At 31.8% G+C, this 27,037-nt stretch overlaps 2 protein-coding genes across 2 annotated transcripts in view; one reads left to right on the top strand and one right to left on the bottom strand.

Annotated features, from left to right (window-relative positions):
- Positions 1–4,882: 4,882 nt before the first annotated feature.
- LOC137929039 (cilia- and flagella-associated protein 99-like) lies at positions 4,883–6,667 on the top strand. The gene has a single exon (XM_068772091.1). It carries the CDS (start codon positions 4,883–4,885, stop codon positions 6,665–6,667), a length of 1,785 nt encoding a protein of 594 aa, XP_068628192.1.
- A 6,924-nt stretch (positions 6,668–13,591) lies between these two features.
- The window catches only part of LOC137928755 (paired box protein Pax-6-like), a 47,808-nt gene continuing 34,362 nt past the window's right edge, over positions 13,592–27,037 (bottom strand). The window contains exons 4-6 of the mRNA XM_068771717.1: positions 15,350–15,631; positions 14,618–14,802; positions 13,592–14,399 (exon numbers count right to left, since the gene is read on the bottom strand). Of these exons, the coding sequence (XP_068627818.1) occupies positions 13,833–14,399; positions 14,618–14,802; positions 15,350–15,631 (1,034 nt within the window). The 3' untranslated portion in view covers positions 13,592–13,832. The remainder of the gene's footprint in view (positions 14,400–14,617; positions 14,803–15,349; positions 15,632–27,037) is intronic.

Here is a 27,037-nt window from a genome sequence, read left to right as displayed (position 1 = left end):
TATCCATAAAGATGTAATTATTTTACAAATTACGTAATTTGCAATCGGTAAGATTAATTACAGAACAGATTTTATCTATATATTTTTGTTGCAAAAAGCATTAAACAAAAAAGGAGACTAATTTAGTGCACGTCTAGTTTTAATTGCGCAATAATGATTTTATCGCTCAACTATCTACGCTTACGTCCGATGACAACCGCTATTACCGGCTTACTGTTGAAGATTTATTCATCACATTAAATAATTGGCTTGCGTTGTATCGCATATACATTTCGTAGAGATATCTTTTTAGAGTTCGCGTAAAGCTAATGCTTGACTTGAGAGTCGCGAGAATTTAATCGAAGTCTACGTTTGTCAATCAATAAAACCGAGCGCGATGGACCACTTTGAAATAAAAGCTAGCTTAATATGGATAAGCTCTCAGTTAACGTAACTACTTTATTTAAGTATTTCTATTATTTATTTTTAAAGTTATATATTCGAAACTTTTATTAATTTTATTACTATTCTTTTATACCAATAACGAAGTGTAATTATTAGTTGATTCATTAAATTGGCCCTATATTCGATTTCGTTTCGATACTTTCCAACAAAAACTTTATTTTCTTGTTTGCTTAGTGCTTATTTATTTATACAGTTCGCCTGATCTGAAGCTTGTTTCCTTTCGGTTTATTTCATTAGTGGTTAATGTAAAAACCTTTGTTTAATTACCAATATTTTTAAATTATTCATATTCTCCATTTCCAAATTCATGGCAATTCGTAAGCCAACCTTTTAGATAAAACATAACCGATAACCAATATATTATTAATGCTTATCTAAGTAATTATACACCGTAACACATGATGACCTTTTATTTGAAATCCTACAAGATATTCTTAGCAAATTTGACCCGGCAAATCGCTTTAACATTTTGCATTGGGACATGTTTTTAATTTTCATATTGATTAGCTGTCATCGGCAAACGAAAAGAATATTTTAATAGTGAAATTATTAATTTATAAATCCGAAGAATTGACTTTATTCATGGTCATAGGTCACACATTGGATCGGGTTAGCTAAGAGTAAACTGGCATTAATAAATTTAATTGAAAAATTGCCGCCGTGCAAAATGGGTCTTGCTTAACATCATTGGGACAATCCACGTATCTATTGACGTCTGATAAATGATTCCATCGGGCTGTGATAAAAGTGACCAGGTTAATAATTTATTGGACATACCAAGCAGAAACTCCGTAAAAATAAACATGAATGGTTGCCTTATTGGGGCTTGATTTAATGCGGTCAATAAAACAGTAACTAACCTTATATAAATTACTAAACAAATAAATAACAGCGGTGGTCATCAAAGTTTATTTGAGACCGCAAACGTGCTGCGTCAAAATTGTACATTGATTTTGTAGTTGAGTCGTGACATTTATATAATTATTACGTAGCGTCTTAAAAACTTTATTGCGCGCTAATTAGGCATATTCACGTAAACAGGATTGATGTGTATATATGTGGATTAAAGATTAAGTTATTTTTAAGTTTTTGCTATTATTAATACTTTATTCTTAATAAGTTCATTAACATACCTTATTCGCTATTTTTTTTTACTTTTACCCGTCAAATCGATGTAATGTCAATTATTTTATCTAAATTCACACACACTTATATATATATATATATATATATATAACTGTGTGTGTGTGTGCGTGTGTATATAACAATGCAAGATAAGTTGTAGTTTTTAGTTCCAAGAATACTAAAAATACGACATTTAAAAAAAAAACGATACAACCAATCTTAGAGACATTTGATTTAAAACGAATAATAGGCATTCTTGAAATAATTTTCCCATGAGGTTAATGAACTGCAGAGAGCAATAAACATATGAAGATCTGGGAGCTCGCCATTTTTTAACACACAAGATTTACTTGTATTAACGTCATTACTTTTGTATGATAAAAAATAATAAAAAGAACTTCGGAAAAAAACTTGAAAATGTAATATTAAATATAAGCTATATCATTATATCTTTGTTAAAGAATCTGCTAGAACTTATAAAGTATGCTCTAAAGTTTTTATGGAAGCTATATGCATTACATCACTAAGAAATTTTAGTCTTTATTGCCCGCCGCATTGAAGATTTATGTAACAAATCTATATGTCTAGGGGAAAGCAATGTCTAATCACCGAACGATCATTAAATCGAAGTAATAACTCTCCTACATAGTAGCGGGCATACATAAAGAGTCATAATTCTTTGTTAGGTTTCTTTGTAACTGGCCACAGAGATTGATGAAGGCTCGCCTTAGGTGGGCCTGGTTAATAAGCTTTCGGTAATCCACCTTCGCCTTTAAAGGAATATAACCTGAGAAATTTCTAGAGTAATAAACATTTTACAAGTGTATTTCCTTTTTTAAGAAATTAATATGCTGCGTTAATAATAATCTAAATTTATGTTTATCCAATATCAGTTCAAAATAGTTTAGTTCGTTAAATATTTTACATCAGTCTAAGTTTTTATTAATTAAAATATGTTTAATATTAATATGTTAATATGTTACTTTCACCACCCAGATATATTTTGATATTTTTTAATCTTTTTCATTACGCAAAGAATTTTATATCAAATAAGTAAGTATTAGAGTAAGTTTTAGAGACAATTTAATTTTTCGCTGGAATAATCACCGGGAAATATATCAAATGATACTACAACGTACGTACACTATATCCATTTAACAAAACGCGCTAGCTAGATGATTATTAGAAGCGAGAACTGCCGCGTCGTTAATTAAGGGCGATAATATGACATGCACTGACAGCTAATATTACGTCGAAATTGATTTGTGTTCAACGTTGAATAAATTTTGACAGAGTCAATAAACTACCGCTTTCTCATAGATCTCAATGCCACATACTTAATGTATTTTATTATAAGCCGTAGAAACATAATTAAAAAAACAAGTTGAGGATATCAAATTATAAAAATAATTATCAAGTTATTTATCTAAGTAACCGAGATCAATTAGATATAGTCTCCAATGTAATATAATATTAATATGCAATAAGATGCAATGATAAGATACTCCGGTGCAAGCTTTAGTAATATAATAACATAATTTCAGTTTGTATACATCCTTGAGAATAGATCGCCGCTGGGGTCTTAAAATTCTAGAATGGAGGCGACGGTTCTTGGCGTCGGACGTCAGCTTGCACATCTTATAGCGCTAATTTTTGATACCAAAGAGTACAGCCATTCTCTAAATAGTTTGAATTACAATATCAATTCAAAATTACTAAGTTAGCTAGACGTAATATTTTCTCAAGTTATTGTTAAGTAATTCTGTATTTTAGAATCGTTATATCGAGTTAACATATCACTTACAATCCAAATGACGTTCTGGACATCGCAGCACTTCAGCTTATTTTAAATGATATTGAAGTGAAACATGGTGTTCAACCTTTATCTATTTGTAAAACGGATGGCACTTTTAACGAGTCACACAATTTTCAGAATTTTTGCAAACTATGGTCTGTATATACTATAAATTCAATGCCATATTTTTTTAACTTTTCATTTATTTAAAACATGTAGCTTATTTCTCAAACCCACGTACAAGTTCAGTCGATAAAAATGTAAATAGTGAATGGTTATAGATGTAAAAGCTTTAATGCTTTTAATGGTTGCATGTATTTATCATTTGCAGTCAAATAATGTATGATAAACCGTAAACCTTTTCTTAAAAGTAATGATAATATGGCAAGAAGTGGCATAATCAAATTTCAGATCATTACATATTAAAATTAATTATTGTTTACTCTCTGTTTCCGCAGAGTTTGTACTGACAGAAGTTATTGGCCTGCCCCGTTCCTAAACAAAAAATAAATGAATGTAACTTATTTCACTATATACAAGGTAAGTGAAAATAGTTGTAAAAGCTAAAAAGCTTTTTGATGAAAAATGAGTTATACATGCAACCATTAAAGGCACATATAACCAATCGCATTGATTAACTTATAACATAATAGCAAGGTTATGGTATGTCAAAACTAGCTAAAATATATTTAATTTAACTGTTAAGAATAGGCAATTAAAATACATAATTATTAATATTCAAAAAGGATTGTCTTTTACCTTTTGTAACTGTAATACTAAAGGCAAAAGAATAATATATTCAATACTAAGCGAGTGTTCATTAATGATTACCGACCAAAGGAAGAATAATTATAAAGGGAATGAAAACGCGCAGATCCACTAAGATGACGAGTAAGTTACGAGCCGACAATAGTGTGAAGATAACAAGACAGGAACCTGTTTAAAATTCCTCTAATCGAATATGGCCTTTGTGGTTGTCTTTAACACGATTATTATATTTAAAGAGGTCTCATGTGACTTGCACTTTGTGCGTATCGGAGCGATCCCGCTTGAGGTGTCGAACTGTCGAATAATAGCTTTGCGTCGGTATGATTGATTAATGACAGGCCCGGCGAAAACAGACTGGCTACCTAATTAAATACTGCCGATGCCGGTACCAATCTGAGCGACGGGAGCGAAATGTGAGATAGTCTAAGAATGATTTACAAGGAATTGACTCGCTGGTCATATCGCATTAATATATACAATACAGGACTTGAAATTTTTTCTCAGCTAAATAAGCCAGCTTTGTTATGTAATAATTTTTACACAATATATATAAAGATAAAATTAACCGTTGTCAGCAATTGGAAAATCACATTATCTTTAAAAATAATTATAACATTATTATTTAAGAAAGACTGGTCGCAAAATACTATCCACTTATAATTTACTACTATGTATGTCAATAAAAATTGTGTCATTGTGTGTTGCTGTCATTTACTAATATTCTGTTTTGCGTTATATTTATTCATAACAATGGTGTTTAATTACACATGTAATAATTTTAGAATATTGAAGTCAGTTCTTGTAAACGGGGATTCTTCTGATCTATCGCCGTGTGAATACATCAAGACATATATTGAAAACTGTGACGATCCTATAGACGATTTAAAACGATGTTGGATTGCAAAAACTTATCTTGATATAATGAAACATAAAGAGCTTCTAGCAGAAATTATTACACATTTACCTTTCGAACAGAAAAGCGAAAATCAAGAATACCTCATGATAACAATACATGGTATAATATTTCAAATGTCGTCGTCTGATATGCTTTTGCTCTACAAATGCTTATTCTCTTTAAGTAAATCTCTTTTGAGTGCTCTCTCCAATTCTTTAAAGAATGATGAATTTATAACTTGCATATCTCAAATAGCTCAATCAATTTATGACACAAACTATGTTACCGAAAGAATAATAGAACCACTTTTATCTTGGCAGCCGTCCATGGCAAAAATGGCACAAATGTATACTGAATACTTAAAAAAGAGAGAATGTTCTAAAATTCGACCTCTTACGATACCTATTCAACCAAAGGTTCTAAAAGTAAGAAGCAAAAGTAGAGAAACTATTTCACAAAAATTATCCTTTCCAGCGACTCCTCCAAATTCAGTACTAGAGAAACCAATAATGCATATGCTAACAAAAGATTCCATTGACAAAAAACTTAAACATGCTCATGAAATAAATAAACAAAAGGCGATGAAACTGCTAAACGAGGTAAAGAAAGAAACATCTCACGATGCACCAAAAGGATACGATGAGAAATTAAAAAAATGTTGCAACGTTCCCGACGAGATGGAAAAAGGTTGGCAAAAATCTTTCCCCAAATCAAATTACAATAATGTCTTAAAGGAACCTTTATTGCCTGTGAAGGATACTGTGGCTACGTTAAGACGGTTAAAAGAAAGAATTAAATTAACTGAAGAAGAAGAGATACAATGGCTGCAAGATTTACTTAATGATTGTAAAAACACCGGCAAAATCCAAGAATTAGAAGAGTATGATCGTGAAGAAAGAGAAAGGGAAAGAGTTCTCGATATTGAAAAAAAACATCTGCTTGGCCAAATTTCCTTTGAAGAAGCTGTGTTGGCAAAGAAAAAAGTTCATGAAGATAACAAAATAAAATGCGAAGAGCTTCTGAAACAAAAAGAAATTTGGAATAAAGAAATTGAAAAGTGGAAGAAAGAGCAAATGGAAGTGAACCGTCAAATTTTTGAGAAACTCTCATTGTTAGAATTAAATATAGTAGAAGCAAGAAAAAAAATTGCTAATAAAAAGAAAGAAGACGCTGATATGGTTAAAAAAGAAAGTGAAGCCGTTATTTTAGAAGCTCTGAAAAATAAACAGGAGGAATTAAATCGCAAAATTCAAATGATTAAGGAAATCAAGATCTTAGCGATAATAGCCAAAAGAGCGAAGCTTCCAAAAATAATAGATTTAACTGAAACATCGGGCATAGGTTTACTTTGCGAAATGTCTATTGCAGAACTTCAAGAGAGATTAAGCTCAATGAAAATTTCACTCAAAGAAGAATTAGAAACAAAGCACAAGCTCATTAAAGAAAAAAATATCGCTGAGAAAAATGCACTAAATGAAACCAGGAAAACCATCTCAAATTTTTTAGAAGAGAGAAAAAGTCTTAGAGAAAACTTTAAAAATGCTATAAAACCTTTAGCTAAATTACCTTCAAAGGAAATAGATGATTTGAAAACAGTTTTAAAAGCAAAACGTGAATTGCGTCTTCGATTAACAAGTTAAAATGGTTTTTTTTTTCTAATTTGTATATTTGTTATTATTTTTGACTTATAAATACATCGCCGGTTTTCATTCGTTATAATCTTAGAGCATCATCAGAGATGAGTCTTTGTACGGCAGGCGTTGGGTTCGGCCGCAAACGTGTTTATTAAAATATTATATAACATTACCTCGGGCTACAAATGGTAAGAGGAATTCGAAAAATCAATGTATATCAAAAACCCGAATGTTATGTGACAATTCCAATTGGCACTGGACCGACATGGCAGGTTACGGTTTTATCTTATTCTCTAAGAAAAGGCCTATATTCTTATAATGTACCACATTACTAAGCTAATTAAATAACCTGCATTAAACGATTTGTTTAGGCGATATTATTTTAAATTTTAAATAAAGTTATTTTTAACACGTTTAATTGTTTCTGTTTATAATTTTCGCTAACAAAATGTAAGAATATTTACATGTCTTTTATTTTAAAGACTCTTTTGATCAACATGCACTCCACAGAAATTTTTAGTTCCGTACAAGTAATTTAAATGAACTATAAACGATTTAATAATGCACACGTTAAGAATATTGTATTGCATGCGAATATGATGATAAGACTAATGGTGTCTTCGGGCAATCGCGATCGATGCGCATGCGTGAATTGGTTGCTAAACTTAATTAGAACCTGGCAAGAGAAATATTAGTGATTTAAATTTATAGTACTAGTCTGCCGCTTCCTATAATATATGGCGCAACAACGACTTAATTTAGGTTCACTGTGCGTCTCTGGAGTTATTTATTGTTATTCGGTAATATATTCCATCACAGTCCGTCTAAAAATCTGTAAAGTAGTTTGTTCGATTGCAATAATAAATTATTACTTATAAAAATTTAACTTGTTTAGGCACAGGCGCATTCAAAATATCGTAATCAATATAATACTACAAATTACGTGACAATGTTCTCAAAATCCGAAAAACCTAGTCGATATAATTTGGATTAGGGCAATAAATAAGACGAGGTCGCCTGTTCATTTGTATCGGCGTATAATTTAAATTCTTTAACGCCAATGTTCAAGATTACGCGGCAAGATAGAGGCGCGGGCGCCCGTGTCGCGGCGACAACCACCAAATAAATTTATATTTCCGACCGACACCGAACCGACTTCTCTCTTTGTAGATAATTCGGCCGGTAACGTTGAATGACTCTATTAACAGCTTCCCTTTTAGGGATAAATGTCGACTTTGGGCTGTATCGACGTTTCTCCGTATGTATAGTGCGGATTAAAACTATAAAAGATTTAATACAATTCCTGAATTGGATATATCTTTGGCTCTTTATTGGATCTGTGTAGTAGTATTAGTTATAGTGTTATCCTATGTTATAATTAAAATTTGACTAGTAATGTGACAAGGGGATGTAATACTGCCTACTGTACGTGTTAAATTCATAAAGGGCTAATTTTATTTAGACGAAAATTACGTTAGCCTTTTATATAAAGCATTTATTTAAATATATTTCTTGAATATTATCTAATTAGATTCAATAGCAATGTTTATTCCTAAATATAAAGGAACACTACGAATAAGAGCCACCATTCCAAGATTTACCTGATAACAGTAAAACGTCAATAACCACCTAATTGGGAGAGAACACTCTGCCCACAATCACCGGACCCCGTTCCGAGTGAGAAACAAATAAATATTGTAACACACATCGAGATAATTTGACCGATAACTTAATGTGCTTACATTTCGAATCTGCTCATGGTTTTATGGGAAACTACCTACAATATTATTGCTTTTATTCTGTTTTCGTCTTGCTTATACGCTTAATTAAATTTTTTGACCACAGTTTTTGAGTCAACGAAATTTAATTAACTCTATATAATTTTTATTAAGTATATGATTCTAAAGTGACATTTAAATTTAACGTTTGACATACTTTATTTTTAGTGTAGTTATGAATTGATTATTCACCATTTTCGTAGTTTTTAAACAAAAGATAAAAGAAAATTTAAGTTATCTATCATTACGAAAAAAAGATTATGTATTTTTTAAGGAAAACCTAAAGAGGTTTTTGAGAGTTTTTTTATTTATAATATATCGCATTAGACTAATTATACGACTATGCATTTTGTATTTATTTTGAAACAGCCGGGATACACCAATTATTTTAAAGAGAACAACAATCATAGGAAACAGTTAACTTGCGTATTATTACGTGCTTTTTTATCTTAGCTTTTTATGTAGTGTAGGGTATTGTGTAATTGTTAAATAGATGAATACAATATTGTATACAAAATATTTTCTTACATCTGAAGCACCTTTACTTCAGTTTTTTGTAATTTTAGTCCAAATAATGCGGAGATCGAAAAATGACTTCTGTCGCTATTTCCAACTATACTGACAGAATAAAAATTATGAAAATCATAAGCTTGTACGAGTTGTGTACTTGTGGAATTACTTTTATTTATAATTTAAAGAGACTTTCGATCCTTTTACAAAATCGATTACAAATAGCTGATTTTCTTTATGATTTCTTCAAATAATGCTCTGTATATTCGTCTCGTGTTCTTGATTTGAGCAGCAACAGCATTGCGCTGTTGCCTCGGTGCTTCAAACGACACAAAATTTATTGTTATTGGATCGGCGCGCGTACATGCATCCACACTCCGCGGCTATCACGAGCGTACAACTTTATCGAAGTGCCGCACTATTCTGAAAAAAATAAACAAAGCACCTTCCTTTTTGACTATTTTTATTACTCATTTCTGTAACGACATTTTTTTTATTTTTTAAACTTTATATATAGAGTAGAAGGGAAAGATGTCATCATCATCAGTCCCAAGATATTTATTGCACGACAAAGGTCTCTCTTAAAAATTTCAAGTAATAAAAGTTTGAAACAGTCAACATCCAGCATCTTGTGGATGGAAGTCCTGTGCTACTTTCGCCGGTCTACGATCCTTACTCCAGATTTGAAGTACCAACAGCCATCTCTTCTGCACGCAGTGTTGCCTACTCATCGCTACTTCAAGTTGCCAATACGCTCGGCTTTGTCGGTTACTTTCGTTAGTTTATGAATCTTATTTCTGATCCGATCTGGTAGAGAAATCCCGAGCATAGCCCTCTCCACGGCTCGTTGAGCGAGTGAGAGCTTGCTCATGAGTTCTGAAGTCTGCGTATCTGTGCTGTATGTCATCATTGGTATGTAGTACACACGTTGGTTGTACACCTTCGCTGCTAGAAATATTTAGCATAAATTCTTTATTTTCTATTGTTGACAAGCCTTTGAAAATATATATTCATTGAAATATGATGAAGCTTATTATTAAAAGGTACTTAATTCAAAACGCTTAATAAATAAGTAAATATATATATCATATCTTAGGCTATAGAACAGGAAAACTTAAACAGTTTAGTTTGATATTATATACAGCTTCAATAAAATGAACTTGCAATGGCTTCAGAATAAGACTGTCTTCTGCAAAAGAAGACCATATTATTACGCATAGAGCCGACGGCAATTTGTTGATGATAGGTTACATTCACTAACATTGCCTTGAAATAAAATGAATTTAATAGTTTATAATAAATAGCAAAATAATCTTTGAAATGAAATATTTACGATTATATATTATAAGGGGATATTAAGATTTCTTAAATTATTATGATTTTGTGTTTAAAAATGTAAAAGAAGTTTTATTTTATTATAATATTTAAAATATTGATAAAACGAAGACTCCTAATACAGACACTAATATTAAAAAGCGAATTGGCAAGTTGAAATGGTAGTAAGAAGACAACAAAGCGATGGGCGGTGGAGCCTTAAGGTTCTGTCACTACAGACTACTACACAGACTAAAGACTACTACAGAAACCACGACCCGGCAAGCGCAGCGCAGGAAGTTCACCCACAAGGTGGGAAGATGACCTTGTTAAAGTCGTCAGAACATGCTGAATGCGGGCCACGTCCAACCGGTCGTATTGTATATGTGTATATGATGATGCTTAAAAGAAGACAGGTTAATAGTAAATAAAGAAAGCTGTAAAAAACGAATAAATAATGTTTTATTACTATTGGTGGTGCCTGGATAATGGTTTAAGCTAAAGTCTAGAAACTTAAACGATTATATATATATATATATTATATATTATATATATAACTATAGATTATATATATGTATATATTATATTACTTTATACTTCTAATCTTACGGCTTATAAAATTTAACTGTAATCTAAACGACTGTGTCGGTGTTGTTTAGCAGGTTAAATGTATTTGTGGAACAACAATAGACATGGAACATGATAAAAACGTTATATACGTCAAAGATTCCCTAATAACGGTTATATTAAGAATACTATATTTAATTACATTGGCCCTGGCAGGCATTTAAAACGTCTAAAGAAGACCCTGAATAATTTTTTAAAGCTAATGAGCTAACGTGATTAAAAAACCTCAGACGTAAGATAATTTAATTTACCTGCGTACACATCAATGCGTAATGTAAGCTTAAGGTATTAAAGAGCATTAGATGTTATAATGTTGGTATAATATGCTTCTCAGAGTAACAATAATTTTCTGTTTTTATCGTTATTTTTGCAATGTAATTCGCAAATATATTTCTAAGATAATCCGTGGATTTCATATAAGTTGTAAATTATATAAAGCCAAATCAACTGTCGCTTACTCATTTGGGGTCACATAATTAATAATTACGTTAAAGGACATTGACAAAATACCAACCATATTAAGATCCGGCATAAAATCCCTCACGTTTCTAATTGATAAATGCTTAGAGCAGAGAAGTCAACAAAATAAAATCATACAGAGATTTACTGTCGGGATTCGTTCCCCGATCTTGTTTTTGTACAGACTTCGGCTTTCTCTGACATGATTATCGATATCCGGGAAGACCGATTCGGGAATTTATTATTAACAATGGAGGAAAAAAGGATAATTGCTTTCGATGATACGATTGCAACAACTTAAAATGGACGTTTATATTATACAAATGTTAATAAGCACATAATAATAGAAGCTTTTATTGTTTTTAAAGATTAAAACAAAATCTCAGTATATTTTTTGATTTAATTCAAACTATTTGAAACACATAAAATGAAAATAAAAAGTAATTACATCTTAATATGTGTTTACGATAGTCATCAAAGCCTATTTTATTTCATTTAACGTCACACTTGTTAACAAATGATACAATTTAGTTTGTATCTAATTTCAATCGCAGCTGTGTAAGAGCAAATTATATTATCTGAATGCAATAAAAACGAGTAATGAATAGTTTAGTACATTCGATCAATAATTAAAGTGCAAGGATGATGGAAATAAGATAAGACGAAGATAAAATAGGAAATTCATTCATTAAATATTAGAACTTAACAGAACTCGTATCGAACGTCAACTTTTTTTCAACTCAATTTTTTTTACTCAATCTGCCTCGTAATGAGTTATATTTGAGGAGAAAGGGCAGGGAGATACTTCACAACAATAAATATAACATACACTTAGGAAACAATTATAAAGCAAAAATAATTTCGTTAATATATAAAATAAAGAAAAACACATGTGGACACAGGACCTTTGCTTACCAGGTTCTGATCGCAATAGAGGTCAAACTTAATAATGATTATCAATTCTTTAATGTTACTACTGTGCTCATATTTCCAAAAACCATGCGGACTGTAATCCGTGTAACACTGGATGGAATTTCTTTGATTCACACTTCTAAGCTTTTGTCTAGGGCTATCACAATTGTTTCATAATTTCTTTTGGCAGGTGGCACAAACAGGTAAGATTGAAGAAGGTGGCACAATTAACCAGGTTTCTTAGGAACTAGTGAATGCAGTTCCTAAGAATCCTGGCTGATCAAAACAACTAATATTCGGTACATTAAGTAGTTCGCTGTATTCAATCTATTTGTAGATATACATGTTAATAGAGTGAAAGAAGTCCATTCGTAACCATAAAAGCCGTGCGACAAATAAGATTAGTAATTCCATTTGGAAATAAAGCCGTTAGATGTCTCTCGACAATGTGGGGACCACATCCGCAAAAGTTGTTTTCAATTACAATATAATTTTTTTTACTACTAACTATACAAATGATAAAACACGCGTTTCTAGTAAATTTATAAATATCTGCCGCAGAGAAATAAACTAAAAGGCGCATATCACATTATATTTCTTAAAGAAAACCATCATGATTCTACACTTTTAAAAAAGAGCACACGGAAATAAAAAATATCATAATTTTTGCTGTGTTTGAAATACAAATAATGCTATCTGAGATATTTTTGATTAAGTGTCTAACAAATATAAACGCACCTTAAGGCAAATTATGTTCATTAGTCATATCGGTCACCATCAATGCCAGTGTATCCCAAACCTCTTTTATAGCTTTGCTATAAGAATTGTACTAAGGGTGGATTTAAATTAAAAACAAAAATCAGTTATTTCTTTTATTTTTGTTGGTACATTTGTTAATTTTCTACAATGTTTTACAATAAAATATGTTTATTTAAACAATAAATAATACACAGTGCTAGGAAGCTTAAATTAAATTATTTACAATATGTTACGTTGCATATTTATATTGGTCCTATTTTTGTAACGAGTGTAAAGATATTTTTAGTACGAATTATTAGATAATAAAAACATTCCGAATTGTCGACCATTATTATTGTTCATTATTACATAAATTATCCCTGGTTACACGATAGTGTGTAGGAACTATTAAGTTGATTGAACCGTGCTTTTACCATTTTAATACTTTGGTAATACCTTATAAACAATTATAATACATTCAACCATCTAGAATTTAATACTAAAAACAACTATATAATTGTAATACAGTCTGTATTTCAAATTAATTCGGCACAAAATATGATAAAACCTACATGTTTAACAGCAGAAAAAACAATAACATAGCTTCTATACATAGCTGAGTTTATAAATAAAGCGACGTCGTTTGTGCATTGCTTATTTTGCTTTCCATTTGTCTTCATTACAATAATCAACAATTTATTTCTCTACATATTTACATAAATTTACAAGCAAATTAACACCCATGGTATAATAATTGAATACATTTAATTTCAACAAGAATGATTTTAATGGTGTCACAAATGTAAATGAACCCAAAAATACAGACTAAAACATCAACGATCGTGCTTCGTAAGTTGTAAAGGTAAGTCACTAGAGGTCAATGGTCGTTGTCGGCAAGGACTGGGAGATCTGGACCTGGTCTGGTTTTTTCGCTTACCGCTTTCGTCGTCGCTTTCATCATGAACGTTTATCTCTTCATCGGAATCGGAATGAGATTCGTATCCGCGAGCAAGTTGTATGGACTGAGCGGCCAGTAGTGCTGCAGCGGCCGAATGGGGTACGAGCGCCTTAAATGCACTGTTCTCTAATGCGGGATGTGGCTTAAATGCACCGCCTTCGAAGGATGTTTGCGAAAGTGCTTTCAGTGCGTTACTTTCTAACTGAGCTTGATGAGATAGAGCCTTTAATGCATTTGCATCCTGGTGGGACAGTGCTTTGAAAGCACTATTTTCGCCACCCATTTGGGGGGCGAGGTATGAGCCCCGAGTGGGGGATAAGGAACGGGAACGGGAGCGGGAGGGTGAATGTGGAAGGCGGTGCGAGGGCGAGCCGCCACCGCGCTTGAGTAGGTTCATGCGCTGGTGGCGTCTCCACTTGGCTCGTCTGTTGGAAAACCAAACCTGTCAGTAACGGTAAACAAGCATGATTAGTATTCTGTTCTCGCCGAGTTAACAAATTCAAATATGTAAATGGAAATGAAATGATAGCTCTGATTCGATTAAGTCAAGACAAGTTAAATTTTTCATTTCACGTACATTATATATAATTGACTGTTTATAAGACCGATCTTTTATAACATCTCGTTAGCTTTTGATTTACATTATGAATAAATTTTTACCTGCACTCGAGCTTCTGACAGAGACGTTTTGGATGCCAAACGTTCACGTGTTGAGACACATGGGTAATGAGATTTTTCGAATTCTTTTTCAAGTTCTTCAAGCTGGTCAGGACTAAAAGTGGTTCGATTCCGTCGGAACTTCGGTTGCTCGCCGTCAAGGGAGCCGGAATCGTCACCGTCGACATCTAAACAATATATTAACGCATATTGTTTTATTTCTGAATATAACATCAGTGTTTAATGAAAGTAACGTTAGTATCACAAAGCCAGTCTTACTAAAATGAAATCTTAACGATTATGCAGACGTATATCTCTTCTCAAGTTTATAACTCTACCAAAATAAATGTCAATAATTATAGCAAATCGCTCTTGAGGCATATTCGATAATACAGTTAATATTTAAAAAATGTACTGCATATTACGTGTTATCTATATTACCTCTTAGTAAATCCATACGAAGATTGACAAAAAAGTGTTCTACTATATCTATAATAAGAAATTATTTATTATTAAAAAAAATATAGTTATTCTTTTCAGCCGATAGACGCCCCCTGCGTAGGCAAGATTTTTTTTAAAATTTGATACTTTGATTCTTATTTTTATTAAATTAGACTTCTTCTGACATTCGTTTCACATCATAAATATGTGATGACTATAAACGAACCAAAGTGGAAAAAATAATAACAAATAAATAAGAAAAAACAGGATAAAAATATTAGTACTTTTCCTTACCAATAAGACCTCGTCCTGATGATGACAAAAATCCCTGTTGCACAGAATCAGGATGTTGCATTCCAACTGCAGGCGGAGGAACTCCTGGAGGCAATGGTAATCCTCCGGCGGGCCATACACCACCACCTCCTCCCCAAGGAAATCCACCATAAGGCGGAGGTGCCGCGTAAAGTCCATATCCAGCTGCTCTTGCGAATTCAGCAGCCGCTCGCTCTGCAGCTCTGTTTCTTAATATTCTATTGATTGATGACACGCTGGGTGCGGTGGCATTTGTACAAACACCTGAGGGCAATAGAAATATAAACTTTTTTTAATGTGACTAACATATAAGTTATTTTAAATATTTTTCGATTTAAAAAGTATGTGTTTGTGAATGATGATAATTGTGGCAAGTTTTATTTTTTTAAGTATATTTATGTTATATTTTTTTATTTATTGAGATTAAACAAATAACTTAATTTTCATATTTTCATTAGAGCTCAATTTATTTAAGTTTATTTTTTATTAACTCTTTACAAATTTTGATAACAATACTTATTATCGAAATTTGTATACATACTTATTAGGTTAGATTACATAACAATATTAATTTCTGCAATAATTCCTCTTTATGTGGTTACATTTATCCATTTTTTTATTTTATTTACGAATAAGTTATACCACCTCATTTGTCATGTTTATTTCAATAAATATTTTTGTGTTATAACAGAATTTGTGGACAACTGTTTAAGATATTACAACGCACTTTCATGTAATGCCTTTAAATCATCATCAAAAAAATTCAAAAGAATATTGATCAAAAACTCTTATTGCTCCTAGTACAGTGTAAAGGATTTTAAGTAGTAATCAAGCTTGACAATGAATTGTTCCACTATTGAATTAACGATATTGTGAAAGTAACAATGAAAACGGATCCTTCTCAAATCTTGATGCGTTCGGTACGATCATATAGTTTTAAATCTAAGGATGCCATTAAAAGGAGCCTAATCTGATTCTAGTTTCAATCATATTGGACTTTCTTGGCGTTTATTTCGTGACATCCATAAGTGGACTCTGTAAATGACCCTTTGTTGATAACGATGCGAATAAATTAATAAATTTTAGGAATAATTGTTTTTTGTTTGAAATACAAAGCACTGTGTGCACATAGACTCAGGGCTATAGGACTACGCCGTTATTTCGATAATTTATCTATTTTTGGTGCCTTTTTTTACAAGAATCAAATGATTTTTACAAAACATTTACTTCAGAAAATCAGGTATTCTGTTTGATCTCGATGATCTCAGGCAAGAGTTCATAAAATTTATGCAACTACATATACAAATTATTAAAAATGTTCTGAGTTAAGGTTAAACCCAATACATAATTTTAAAAAATTAATTATTTCTACTTTGACCTATACGAGACTACAAATTAATTAGTATTATTAATAATCACATTAAAACAAGCCGCTCGCGATGTCGTTTAGAATTAACATAAATCAACGCCAAACAAAATAATTATATTTTCTGGTGTCGTAATGTCAGCTTTACGCTAATGTTTATACATAATTACTTTAATTATTTAATATCACAGTAGTCGTTTTGTTCGTTCGTTTCCATTTTAGTCGATCTTGAAATCTAAGGCTAAATTTATTGACTGTTTCTAGAGTATAAAAGATACGTTGGAATAATTACGGTAGTTAGTGATATTCCTTAAGCAAAGTACAGATAATTGCAATGCGCGCTTAAAACGAGTGACCAGCGGCGCGTTAAAACCGATGCGTCATTCATTGGTCGCGTTTTAAAATCGCTAGCTATTATGTCGTTTAAAGCCACTTCTACACTACCATTGAATTGGCACTTTATGTTTATTGGTTATTTTTTCTATTTGTTTTAATCTTTGCCACTCTCTGGCCTCTGTTTATTTTTAAACTAGCTGCCTCATCGCCGTGCGTATTGGCCTGTCGCGGTAACTTTAAACAAAAAATATAGACGTAATTCATAATGGTTATTGTATTTACTATCTTATTGACTTACTAAGTATTACATTTAAAATTAGTTTACTGTTAACTATTTTATTGTAGCAGTTTATTTAATCAAACAAAAAAACTTCAAAATATAAAAACAACCTTAACGAATATTTGAAAAAAATAAGCAAATCTATCGATCGTTTTCGAGCTTTACACTTAACAACACATTTGGCGATTAAGTTTTAAGTATGTATACATAAAATACAATAAATTCACAAATAAGAGATTCCTACCGATGGCATGGGCTCTCTCTGAAACCATAAGGATTAGATAAAATTAAAATCTAGTCGAAATACAATATATAAAATAAAATAATATATAATTAAATAAATAATCAAAGAAATTTTTACTTCATATACTTTTCTCTACATTTTATGCGAACGGGAAGATAACGAAAAATAAAATAAATCTAACAAATACTTTATTTTTGTACAAGCGCAGTCATGGGTTTTAAAATTGATTGCATTAGCTTATTAAAGTCAATAGTAAGAATTACTTTTTCCTCAGTACGTTATCGGCCTAATGCGTGCAGTGGAGATCGCGTGCCAACGCAACCTTGCGAGAGCCATCCTATGTAATTTTCAGGAAACACTCGGAGTAAGTGCCATAATTTAATCATAGGCTGTCCGTTTGTAATTGTTGTAGAATTCGATGTTCAGCTACTGACCAGCCACGCTGTAAACCATGCCGGTACTATTCCAAATAGCCCGCATATGCTCGCCTCTACTTCGCCCAAGAGAATACCATTTAAGAACGCTTTAAGATAATAACATAGAAGCTAAACTGGAAATATTCCAAGTGGTCCCATTCAAACTGTATATACTTTATTTTTTTTATTTACATCCAAGTACTCACGTTCAAACTGTATATACTTTATTTTTTTTATTTACATCTACAAAAATGCAGAAATTTGATCTATACGATTCAATAACATACTGTTAAATTTTCTGTGCATCATAGTGTCATCGGAAATTGCTCTTTTTTGTTAATTAATTAATGTCTGTATTTATAAACAGCTTTTTACGTGTTGTGATAAAAAATAGAAATAAAAGTAGTTATACACTAGTCACACGGTCTCATCTATAGAAAAAAGAGAATGTAACGAAAGAATCTTACTTTGGTATAAATATTAATAAAAATAAAAATTAAAATCTAATTATACCTGCTTATACTTTGATACCTATAAAAGCTTTAAAGGGGTGTATGTTTATATTATTTATAAGCAAAAAGCTTTAAAGCTTTTTCAACCTTTTTCATCTCTATTCATCCTGTATAAATATGTTACATTAATTTATGTGATTTTCTACGCATTTTTACTTTATAATTTGTATAAATTGTAATCTACCCCATGTACATAAAAACTTTTCACTTGTAGATATCAAGAATTTAAGTTGAAATACAGGGGATGCTCCTAAGTTTTTCGATACTCTCGATCGGTGATTACAGGGTATCGTTTTTTTACTAACTAATTTTAATCGGTAAATCTAAACTACCTAACGAACCTAGCGGCATAAGATCCTAGAGGCTTGCGATCGAAGGTCGCAAGTACGATTTCCGGGATATAGTCTTATATATTCATACTTTGTGCATTAATTAAATGGAATTACCGCTGGTCACATAAAGGTTTTCAGAGGATTGGCAGCAACGTTCTCTGCGTACCACAATACCACATAGTATATTCCCTATAGGTATCTTTTGGGGACGTCTATGCCTTCCAATGGTCGTCTATGAGTTGATACGACGACGACATACAAATAATACATAATACATATATTATGTTTATATAATACGTAAATATAAATGTTTTTGTAGTAATTTGAAAATGTAGATTAACTTTTAAAGTTATGATTGTGACATACAAGAAGGTAAAAAAGATCGTAAGCTTATATTTATGATATGTCAGAATTTTTAAATATGTATGATATCATATCATACATAATTAAAAATATTCATGTTCATAATTTATAACAAATGCCCCCATATATAATTTTAACATAAAAGTATAATGATTTAATTAAGTAGTTACTAAAGAATACATTAACTTAAATATTTAGGATAATAATGATCATATCATTTGAACATGTAATTAGTTATTGGAATCAAAAGAAATATCCGTACTTAAATAAATCATGAAAATCAGAAAAATAGGTTTTGCATTTCAATGATGTTGCTATTGAAAATAGATATTACAATTATTATCTTTAAGTGCCTTGGCTTTAATTTTGCTAAATGCTTTGTGTGTATTTACTTAAATTAGATCTATTTCCACTTATGGCCTTTTCTGTTTGAAGTAATTATAACCATGGAAAACAGTGCAATATAATTGCTTAATAAACGACTTTGTGTATGTCAAAGAGGTTAGACGCTTGTTATAGTCATTTTGCTAAGAAATTTGCAATTGAGTATAGAGAGATATCCCACTTAATTAAAAACTTGGTACTTAATTGCGATATAAATATTAAACTGCAATAAGCAAATGATAAACTTTGTATTCACGTAATTTTTTGGCCAACTTTAAATAGGTATATAAAGTACAACAAAGTTGCCACTTTTAAATAGGTATACAGGTTACAAGTTGAAGTATTTCGACAAGCGGCAAAGAAATAATAAAGGTCTTCATTAAAATTATATGATTGTGATTATCGAAAGAAAAACGCTTACTTTATAAAACTCTATTGTTCTCCGCCGCACCTAACAATGCGCTTAAGAACATCGACTAAATATGCCAAAACCGGATCTGTTATAATTTACTCAAAACACAAAGCCTTATAAGGCATAATGGTAATGATCAGTTGCGCCGGATCGCTCATTGTTAACACGTCGAAAGCACAAAAAGGTCCACACAATTTGTTTGTTCGTAATCGACGCGATAGGTTGCTCCCACAGAGCGTCCTGCACCTATCAAGAATTAAAACGCTAAAGAAATAAATCAATGGATGATGAGTCATAATTTAACGAACGGAATCTTCAATTATAATGAGAACATAGTGCGTTTTAAAAGGAGAAAAACCGTTTAAAATTCTGTTACGTTTTCATAGGCCTTCGTCGAATTTAATCGGGTTTCTTGTTAGTTAAGTTATAAAAAATAACTAAAATAAGCTTTAACAAAACTTTTAAATCGGAGTTAGTTACGAAAATATTTATAAGGACTTGTTATATACCAAAATAATAGTTTTAAAAATATATTATATGTCGAATAAATAATAACCTTCGTCAAATTGTATCACTGAGTTAGTTGAGAATGGAGCAGTTAATTTCTTGAACTTGAATGGGTTATTTATATAAATCATTATTTTGGGCAATAAGCAAAGTACACTAGCTAATATAACTATTTGTTTTGAAAAGATTACTATTCTTCAACAAGTTGCAGGTGGGAATGCGATATCTATAATTGTTCTTTTAATGATTTGGGATCGAACCCGGGTCCCTAAATGCCTAGTCACGGTCATGCAATTTGTCTAAAGTCGTTTAATCATGATTAGTCACAACAGGGTCCGCTTCTATTAAAAGGTTTAGATACTTCAAATAAGAACAGCTCGTTACGTGGCTCTGTAACTAACTACATGATAGACGTTCTTTAAATTACCGTACTCGTAAAAAAAATAAAATTAACATAATTCAATTGTAATGCCTGAACATTATTGTGTTTTAAAGTTTTATAATGCACAAAAGCATCCTTTGATTTTTATTTAAAAGTTTTGCATTGTTACAGAACTCTCAGGCTTGTTTTACGTCTAATAAGCTCTACAAAATATAAATAATAAGTTTAATAAACAGATTTGTTTGAAGTATACTTTAGTAGAAACTATGACGTCATTAATGAAGTTCGACTGATAATCTGTCTCTAATGTTAAGATGTCTTCTTCGTATAATTGTAATAAAAAGCATATTCGTTCAAAAAATCTTAATGTTTCTGTGCCGATGTGTTGTTAAGTTGGTACCTGCCTAAAAGCGTGGCATGTCCAAAGATAAGACAGTCCGGCGCCGTCTGCTATGGAGTGTTTAATCGGGTTAATTTATCGATAATTGACGGAAAACCTTTTTGTTTGTATTGGTGGAAAGTAACAGTAATTGTCACGCCTTTGAAGATTTACGTCCGCTTCTAAATTGAGACATTAACAGTCGGATCTCGTGCCTAATGGTTCGGAATGAATTTATTTATTTTATACACCGGTCGGATTCTCCGAAAAATTTGATTAGGCTCGTTATAGTGTAAATGGATATTGAACTTGAACGTAAAATCTCGACTCAGATAGGCAACCGCATTTAATGTTGGTGTCACTAATCTGCCGCTAATAATTATTATACAACATTCATTAAATACCAACTTTACGAAGCACTGCACTAGTAGAGTTTGTGACGTTTAAAAATTTAATTGGAAGATTTGTGTTATTATATTACATACAGAAGCATTTCTCCTCTGATCAACTCCAATAACTCTTTTTGACAGTATTGTGGATAAAGTGTAATAAACATTTCTTACGGATTCAGAACCGTTTGGAGTCGCAACCGAGTCTCATTTGAACAAGTGGAACCAGTTAACGAGTGAGTGGCGTCACGTCGTCTAAATGAATTATTGTTGGCTTTATGAGGAACATAAAACGATGAGATCGGAGGCAATCAAGCGGCACCCGCGGCGTGGACCAAGTAAAAAGGTGTTCGCGTCGGTAGGGGGCCATGCGTAGCAACCGTTGAGCTAAACGCCTACTCCACGCACAGACTTTACGTCCTGTTTCAATTAGCAATGAATAAGCTAAGTAACAAATGCAGCGCGGTGGTCTGTATGAAATTGACTTTGACTGAATATCTCCATTCGCGTCTTTATTTTAAATAAATTGATTAAGAATTTCGCCATTATTATATCATTTAAGCGTTTTAAGTTGTTATTAAAATGATTGATTCTTGAAAATTAACAAAATACGGCGTCTTCCAAATTAAACCTATAGTCTCGTAACCATTAAAAAGAAACAAGATTGTCACAAAATCATGACCATGAACCCAACAACAACAACGAACAAAATGATGGGTGTGATTCTCTGCTGGGAACCAATTTAAGGCTGTAACAAATCAATAAATGTATCGGTTTATTGGAAGCTGTGTAGAGACCGATTTGATTTATTTCCAACTAACAATATAAGTTAACGTAACGGTGGCTTGTTAGTAAATGTCAAAAACTTTCAATTCTTTCTATTGCATTTCGTCCTTTCTTGTGAAGCCTTTCCGTTTTTAGAGCGCAGGAGATTCATAAAAAGAATTTAATACTTAAATTGACAAGCAAAAAATCGTTAAAAAAATTTAACACTGAAAATACACGTCATCGGTTTCGCTAATTAATCGGCGCCAGTAAATAATTTGGGTTGCATTGGACAACATACTGGCACTATTTGTGGCTTAAGAATGCAATTAATCAAAATGTGGTCAGTAGCCGGGGCAGCCCGTAACGCTTCGTAAACCGATATCGATTTAGTCGATAAGTTGCGCAAGCCATTGTACAAAACTGCCAAGTCATCGCTAACAAAGGCGGTAGTGGGCACCTTATTAAAATTTGGACGGTTTCGATGAGCCGCTCTGTTTTGATAACAGCGCTCCTGAAGACTATCGACAATTAACACATAGGTATCTGCCGCTGAATAGGAACTCGATTTAATGACAGATTAAGATAGAGATCCTATGATGTGCTATTCATGCCAAGCATTCTATTGCGTCTGATCTATAGTACACTTATCATATATGTCACTTTTGACGTTTGTTTAATAGTAAATTAAAACCACAAAGAAATATTCATATATAAAGTGCTATACGTTATTATTACGTTCAAAGTAATGAACTTATAGGCACTTGTAATAAAGCTAACCAAATTAGAATAAATTGAATCGGTCATTTATTGTAATTTCATTAGCTTTATTAGAAAATATGTTTTTGCTAGATCATTAAATATGTATTATTCCTAGGGACTTTTCTTTGATTTTGTTATACACGGTTAGGCAGACTTGAACAGAACAAAATAAAAAATGTAAATTGAAAGTACGCCGCTTTTAAGTTATGAAATTTAATCAATTTAGCTAGTTTCATAAGAGAGCTGAGAATGAGGCACGCGTTGCAATAAAAACTCTTGGCATTGTGAGATCAATCATTTTGTTATAAATTTGATTAAAGTTCTATTACATACATTTTCAACATACCATAGACATAAACATTTTTAGAGACGTGCCAGTTAAGATGATTTTATTATAAACCTTTTATGCAATGCAAAAGCCGTACTATGTTTTATTGCAATCGGAACATAGCAGTAATAGCTTGGTTGTAAGTAATAATATAAGTTATATTTCGTAATTATACACAAGTATTTGGTGGATAAAAAAGTTTGAAATGAGTTGGGTACTAGCAGTCTACTCGAAGTGCTAAAGTCTTCCGTATTAAATATACAATAAAACGAAATCCGAGAAGATCAGACTGTATAGGAAGAAAAGGAAAAGAAAAATTACAATCACAGCGTAACCGTCGTCGTCATTATATATAAAAATATCGTTTGTGATTATAAAGATATTTGTATTTTTTTTAAAAAATAATAATAAATAATTATTAAATTTTATTCACTTAATATAAATTCATATTTCCTTAACAATAACAGTAGTGCGGCGCGCCGTGTCAGCAGGTGGTCTAGAGCCGTCAACGTGCTTTGATCAGCCGAACCCATCTCATGATCTAATAGAATCAATCATAACCGCGGCTCGGTAACTACAAAAATTATCCGTTAATTGTGATTGTCGGATAAAATATAACGTTAAGCGGTAGAAATTTACTTTGCTCCAATATACATAACAAACTAATATTTTAGTTGGGTTTTTACTGTTTGCATATTTGCATTTATAGCTTCACCAGGCATGAAGCATACTGCTAAAAGCACTTAACCTTGTTCCTAAGCCGTAGGATGTTCACCGCGAGAGATATGACGTAGTATTTTCAACAGAATCGGCTGGAAGCTGTCGCATCTAGCGTCCTCTGACGATATGAACAAGGTCCTTCGTCTTACTTATAGATGTAGGACGCTACATTGCGCTTGGCAGTTTGCAGAAGTTAAGGCACCAAACGCTATCTTTTCTGCACACCGAGTGTGACTCCAGTTTGCCAATCCTGTGGACCATGTAGGTTACTTTCCTTAGTTTACGAATCTATTCATTCTTGTTTCGATTTCCTAGAGAAATTTCGAGCATATTACTAAACTCATTGGCGTTCTGAGATTAGGTTTGCCTTAAGCTTTATAAAAGTTTATAAAGAAAATTTGAAAACATTGTCTGACAGCGGTACAGGAATTGTCTTCTACCCAAAATAATATTTAAACATTTGTTCAAAACAACTGACATGAAATCGCGTGCAATTTTCGCATACAACGCATGCATGGGCGCGCACTGCAGTTGTGCAATTATTTTAAATGCATTTCAACAAATGACGGTAATGAACCCCATCTTTTTAAATAAGTGAAAAAAAAAAATTAAACCAGTCACTGTACAATAATTCTTTGACCCGAAGCTTATGAAACCTGCTTACAATTACCAACTGTGAACTGTTGTCTGGATATAGTAATTGCTCACAACTCTAATTAATTAGTTTCATCTCATAGCGAATAATTTTATTTTTATAAAAAAAAATATCAATTGTTTATTAATGGTTTTGATTGACTATTATGATTTTACCAAAGCCATTCGATTAAACTGTCTCCTGTATTATTGTTTTCCTGTGCTTTTATCTATTGCTTTACCAGTCTATGTTGAAAAAAAAAATTAAATAAATAATCTGATGCAACCGTAAGAAGAGCGCAAATGCGATTTTGAATCTGTCTTAGACAAGAACAAAATAATATTGTTAGTGTATTACATAAGCGTCTATTTGACTCACTTCAGTGCTTCACTTTTAATTCTTTTTATTTACTGTTTTACCGGTATGATTATTTTTTGTATGATTTACAGCAGTTCATATTTTTAACTAGTATTCAAGCTTCTAACTTGGCTAGTCTAACAATTATTTAATATACATAATAATTTTAGGTTTTAATTAATAGGAAAGTAAGAAAACGCCCAATCAAGATAGCAAATATAGTCATGTATTCAGAGCAAGTCATAACATTTTAATGTTACAGCCTCATATTAAACGAACAACACAGTGCATACTGTCGAACATTAATTAAACACAAACAAAAAATCAACATCATCATCATCATCATCATTTACTTATTATATACTCACAGCTAGAAAACTTTTATTATCCTCGATTACCTTATAAATCAGCGGAATTAATAATATTATATTGTGAATGATAAATCTGAAATGTTTTAATTATTTTCCATTTTTATAAATAACGCTTGCAAAAAACGCATTCTTAAAATTTAAGTAAAATTCAAACAGGAATTAGGTGTTTTTTTACGGATGTTAATGCGGTGGTGAACTCAAGAGATACCTCGCCACCTGTGGGTTTAATGAGTATGGACCAATTTAACAACTCTGTTTAGCGAGGTATTCCAATCGTGAACGTTATCGTCTCCTAATCCGGTCTCCCAGTGATATCGTAAACCAGAAATGGTCTTGTAAGCGAAACCAGTTCCACAAGCCATCGCACGCACACCGTCCCTCGGTACTAGAGAAAACGTAAATGCAAACGTTGCAGTTTACAAAGATAAACTATTTAGTTCATCGCTCGCAACGTGATTTCAACCTTAGGGTACATGTTTAAGATCGAATATTACATCTTAAAGTTTTAAACAACTAAGTTGTTTTTCGAGTTTAAATATGATGTTTATTGTCACGCATGGGCACAAGAGGTGTCATTGGTGCAATTATCGCAATTGGCTCGTTGGCCTCTGAGCTAAAGACGCCCATCATGCTCTGCGACTGAACAGACCTGGAGTAAGTTGCCACAAAACGCTATTCTTTATTAATGATGAACCTCTATATTATAACGCGCATGCCATATGTCATTATTTATTTTCTTTAAAGAAACAGTTTGCAGATTTTTAATTTACCAAACAATTTTTTTAATATTATTCTCGAAAAAGTATGACTGATTTAAAGCTATAATTTTCATTAAAATGTAATAATTTTATTGATAACTTACTAATCCATTTCCAATGTTAGGTATAAGGATAAACATTAAATTCTATTGTAGAATATTTAGCCGATGAAGAATAGACTTGCTATTATATTTAACAAAACTGCCAAGATGATTTTTAACCTGATGATAGAATATTTGAAAAAGCCTTAAGCGAAATTGTTATTTTTTCCTCTTTAAATATTAATTACTGAATATTAACAATATATTGTTATTTAGCAAATTATGAACGTGTAAAAAATTTTTCAATCCACATAAATTAATAAATAAATAAATTAATAGATTTTTTTTCCAATAAACTGTTGAAGTTAATCTGCAGTATTAAAAGTATGTGGCTATACGCCGGTTTTAATAAATACATTAATGCTCATAAGGAATACCTACAAGTATTTCCCGTCCACTATTACAATTTAACAGGATGCAGCTGTTGTGATGCTTGAGTCTAGGCAACTATACGTATCTTGGCGACAAATTTAGACCACGCTGTAAATGATTTATATAAAGAACGTTAAATAACGGACAAAGCAGTTTTGTTGCTCATAGTAGCATTAAAACCAATATAGCTTCTCAGGTTA

This window comes from Battus philenor, unplaced genomic scaffold (genome assembly GCF_028537555.1).
Source record: "Battus philenor isolate CCGP_79_NKW_IND1 unplaced genomic scaffold, ilBatPhil1.0.hap1 SCAF_4, whole genome shotgun sequence".
In the NCBI taxonomy this organism is placed as follows: domain Eukaryota; kingdom Metazoa; phylum Arthropoda; class Insecta; order Lepidoptera; family Papilionidae; genus Battus; species Battus philenor.
This window is presented reverse-complemented; position numbering and strand designations above follow the sequence as displayed.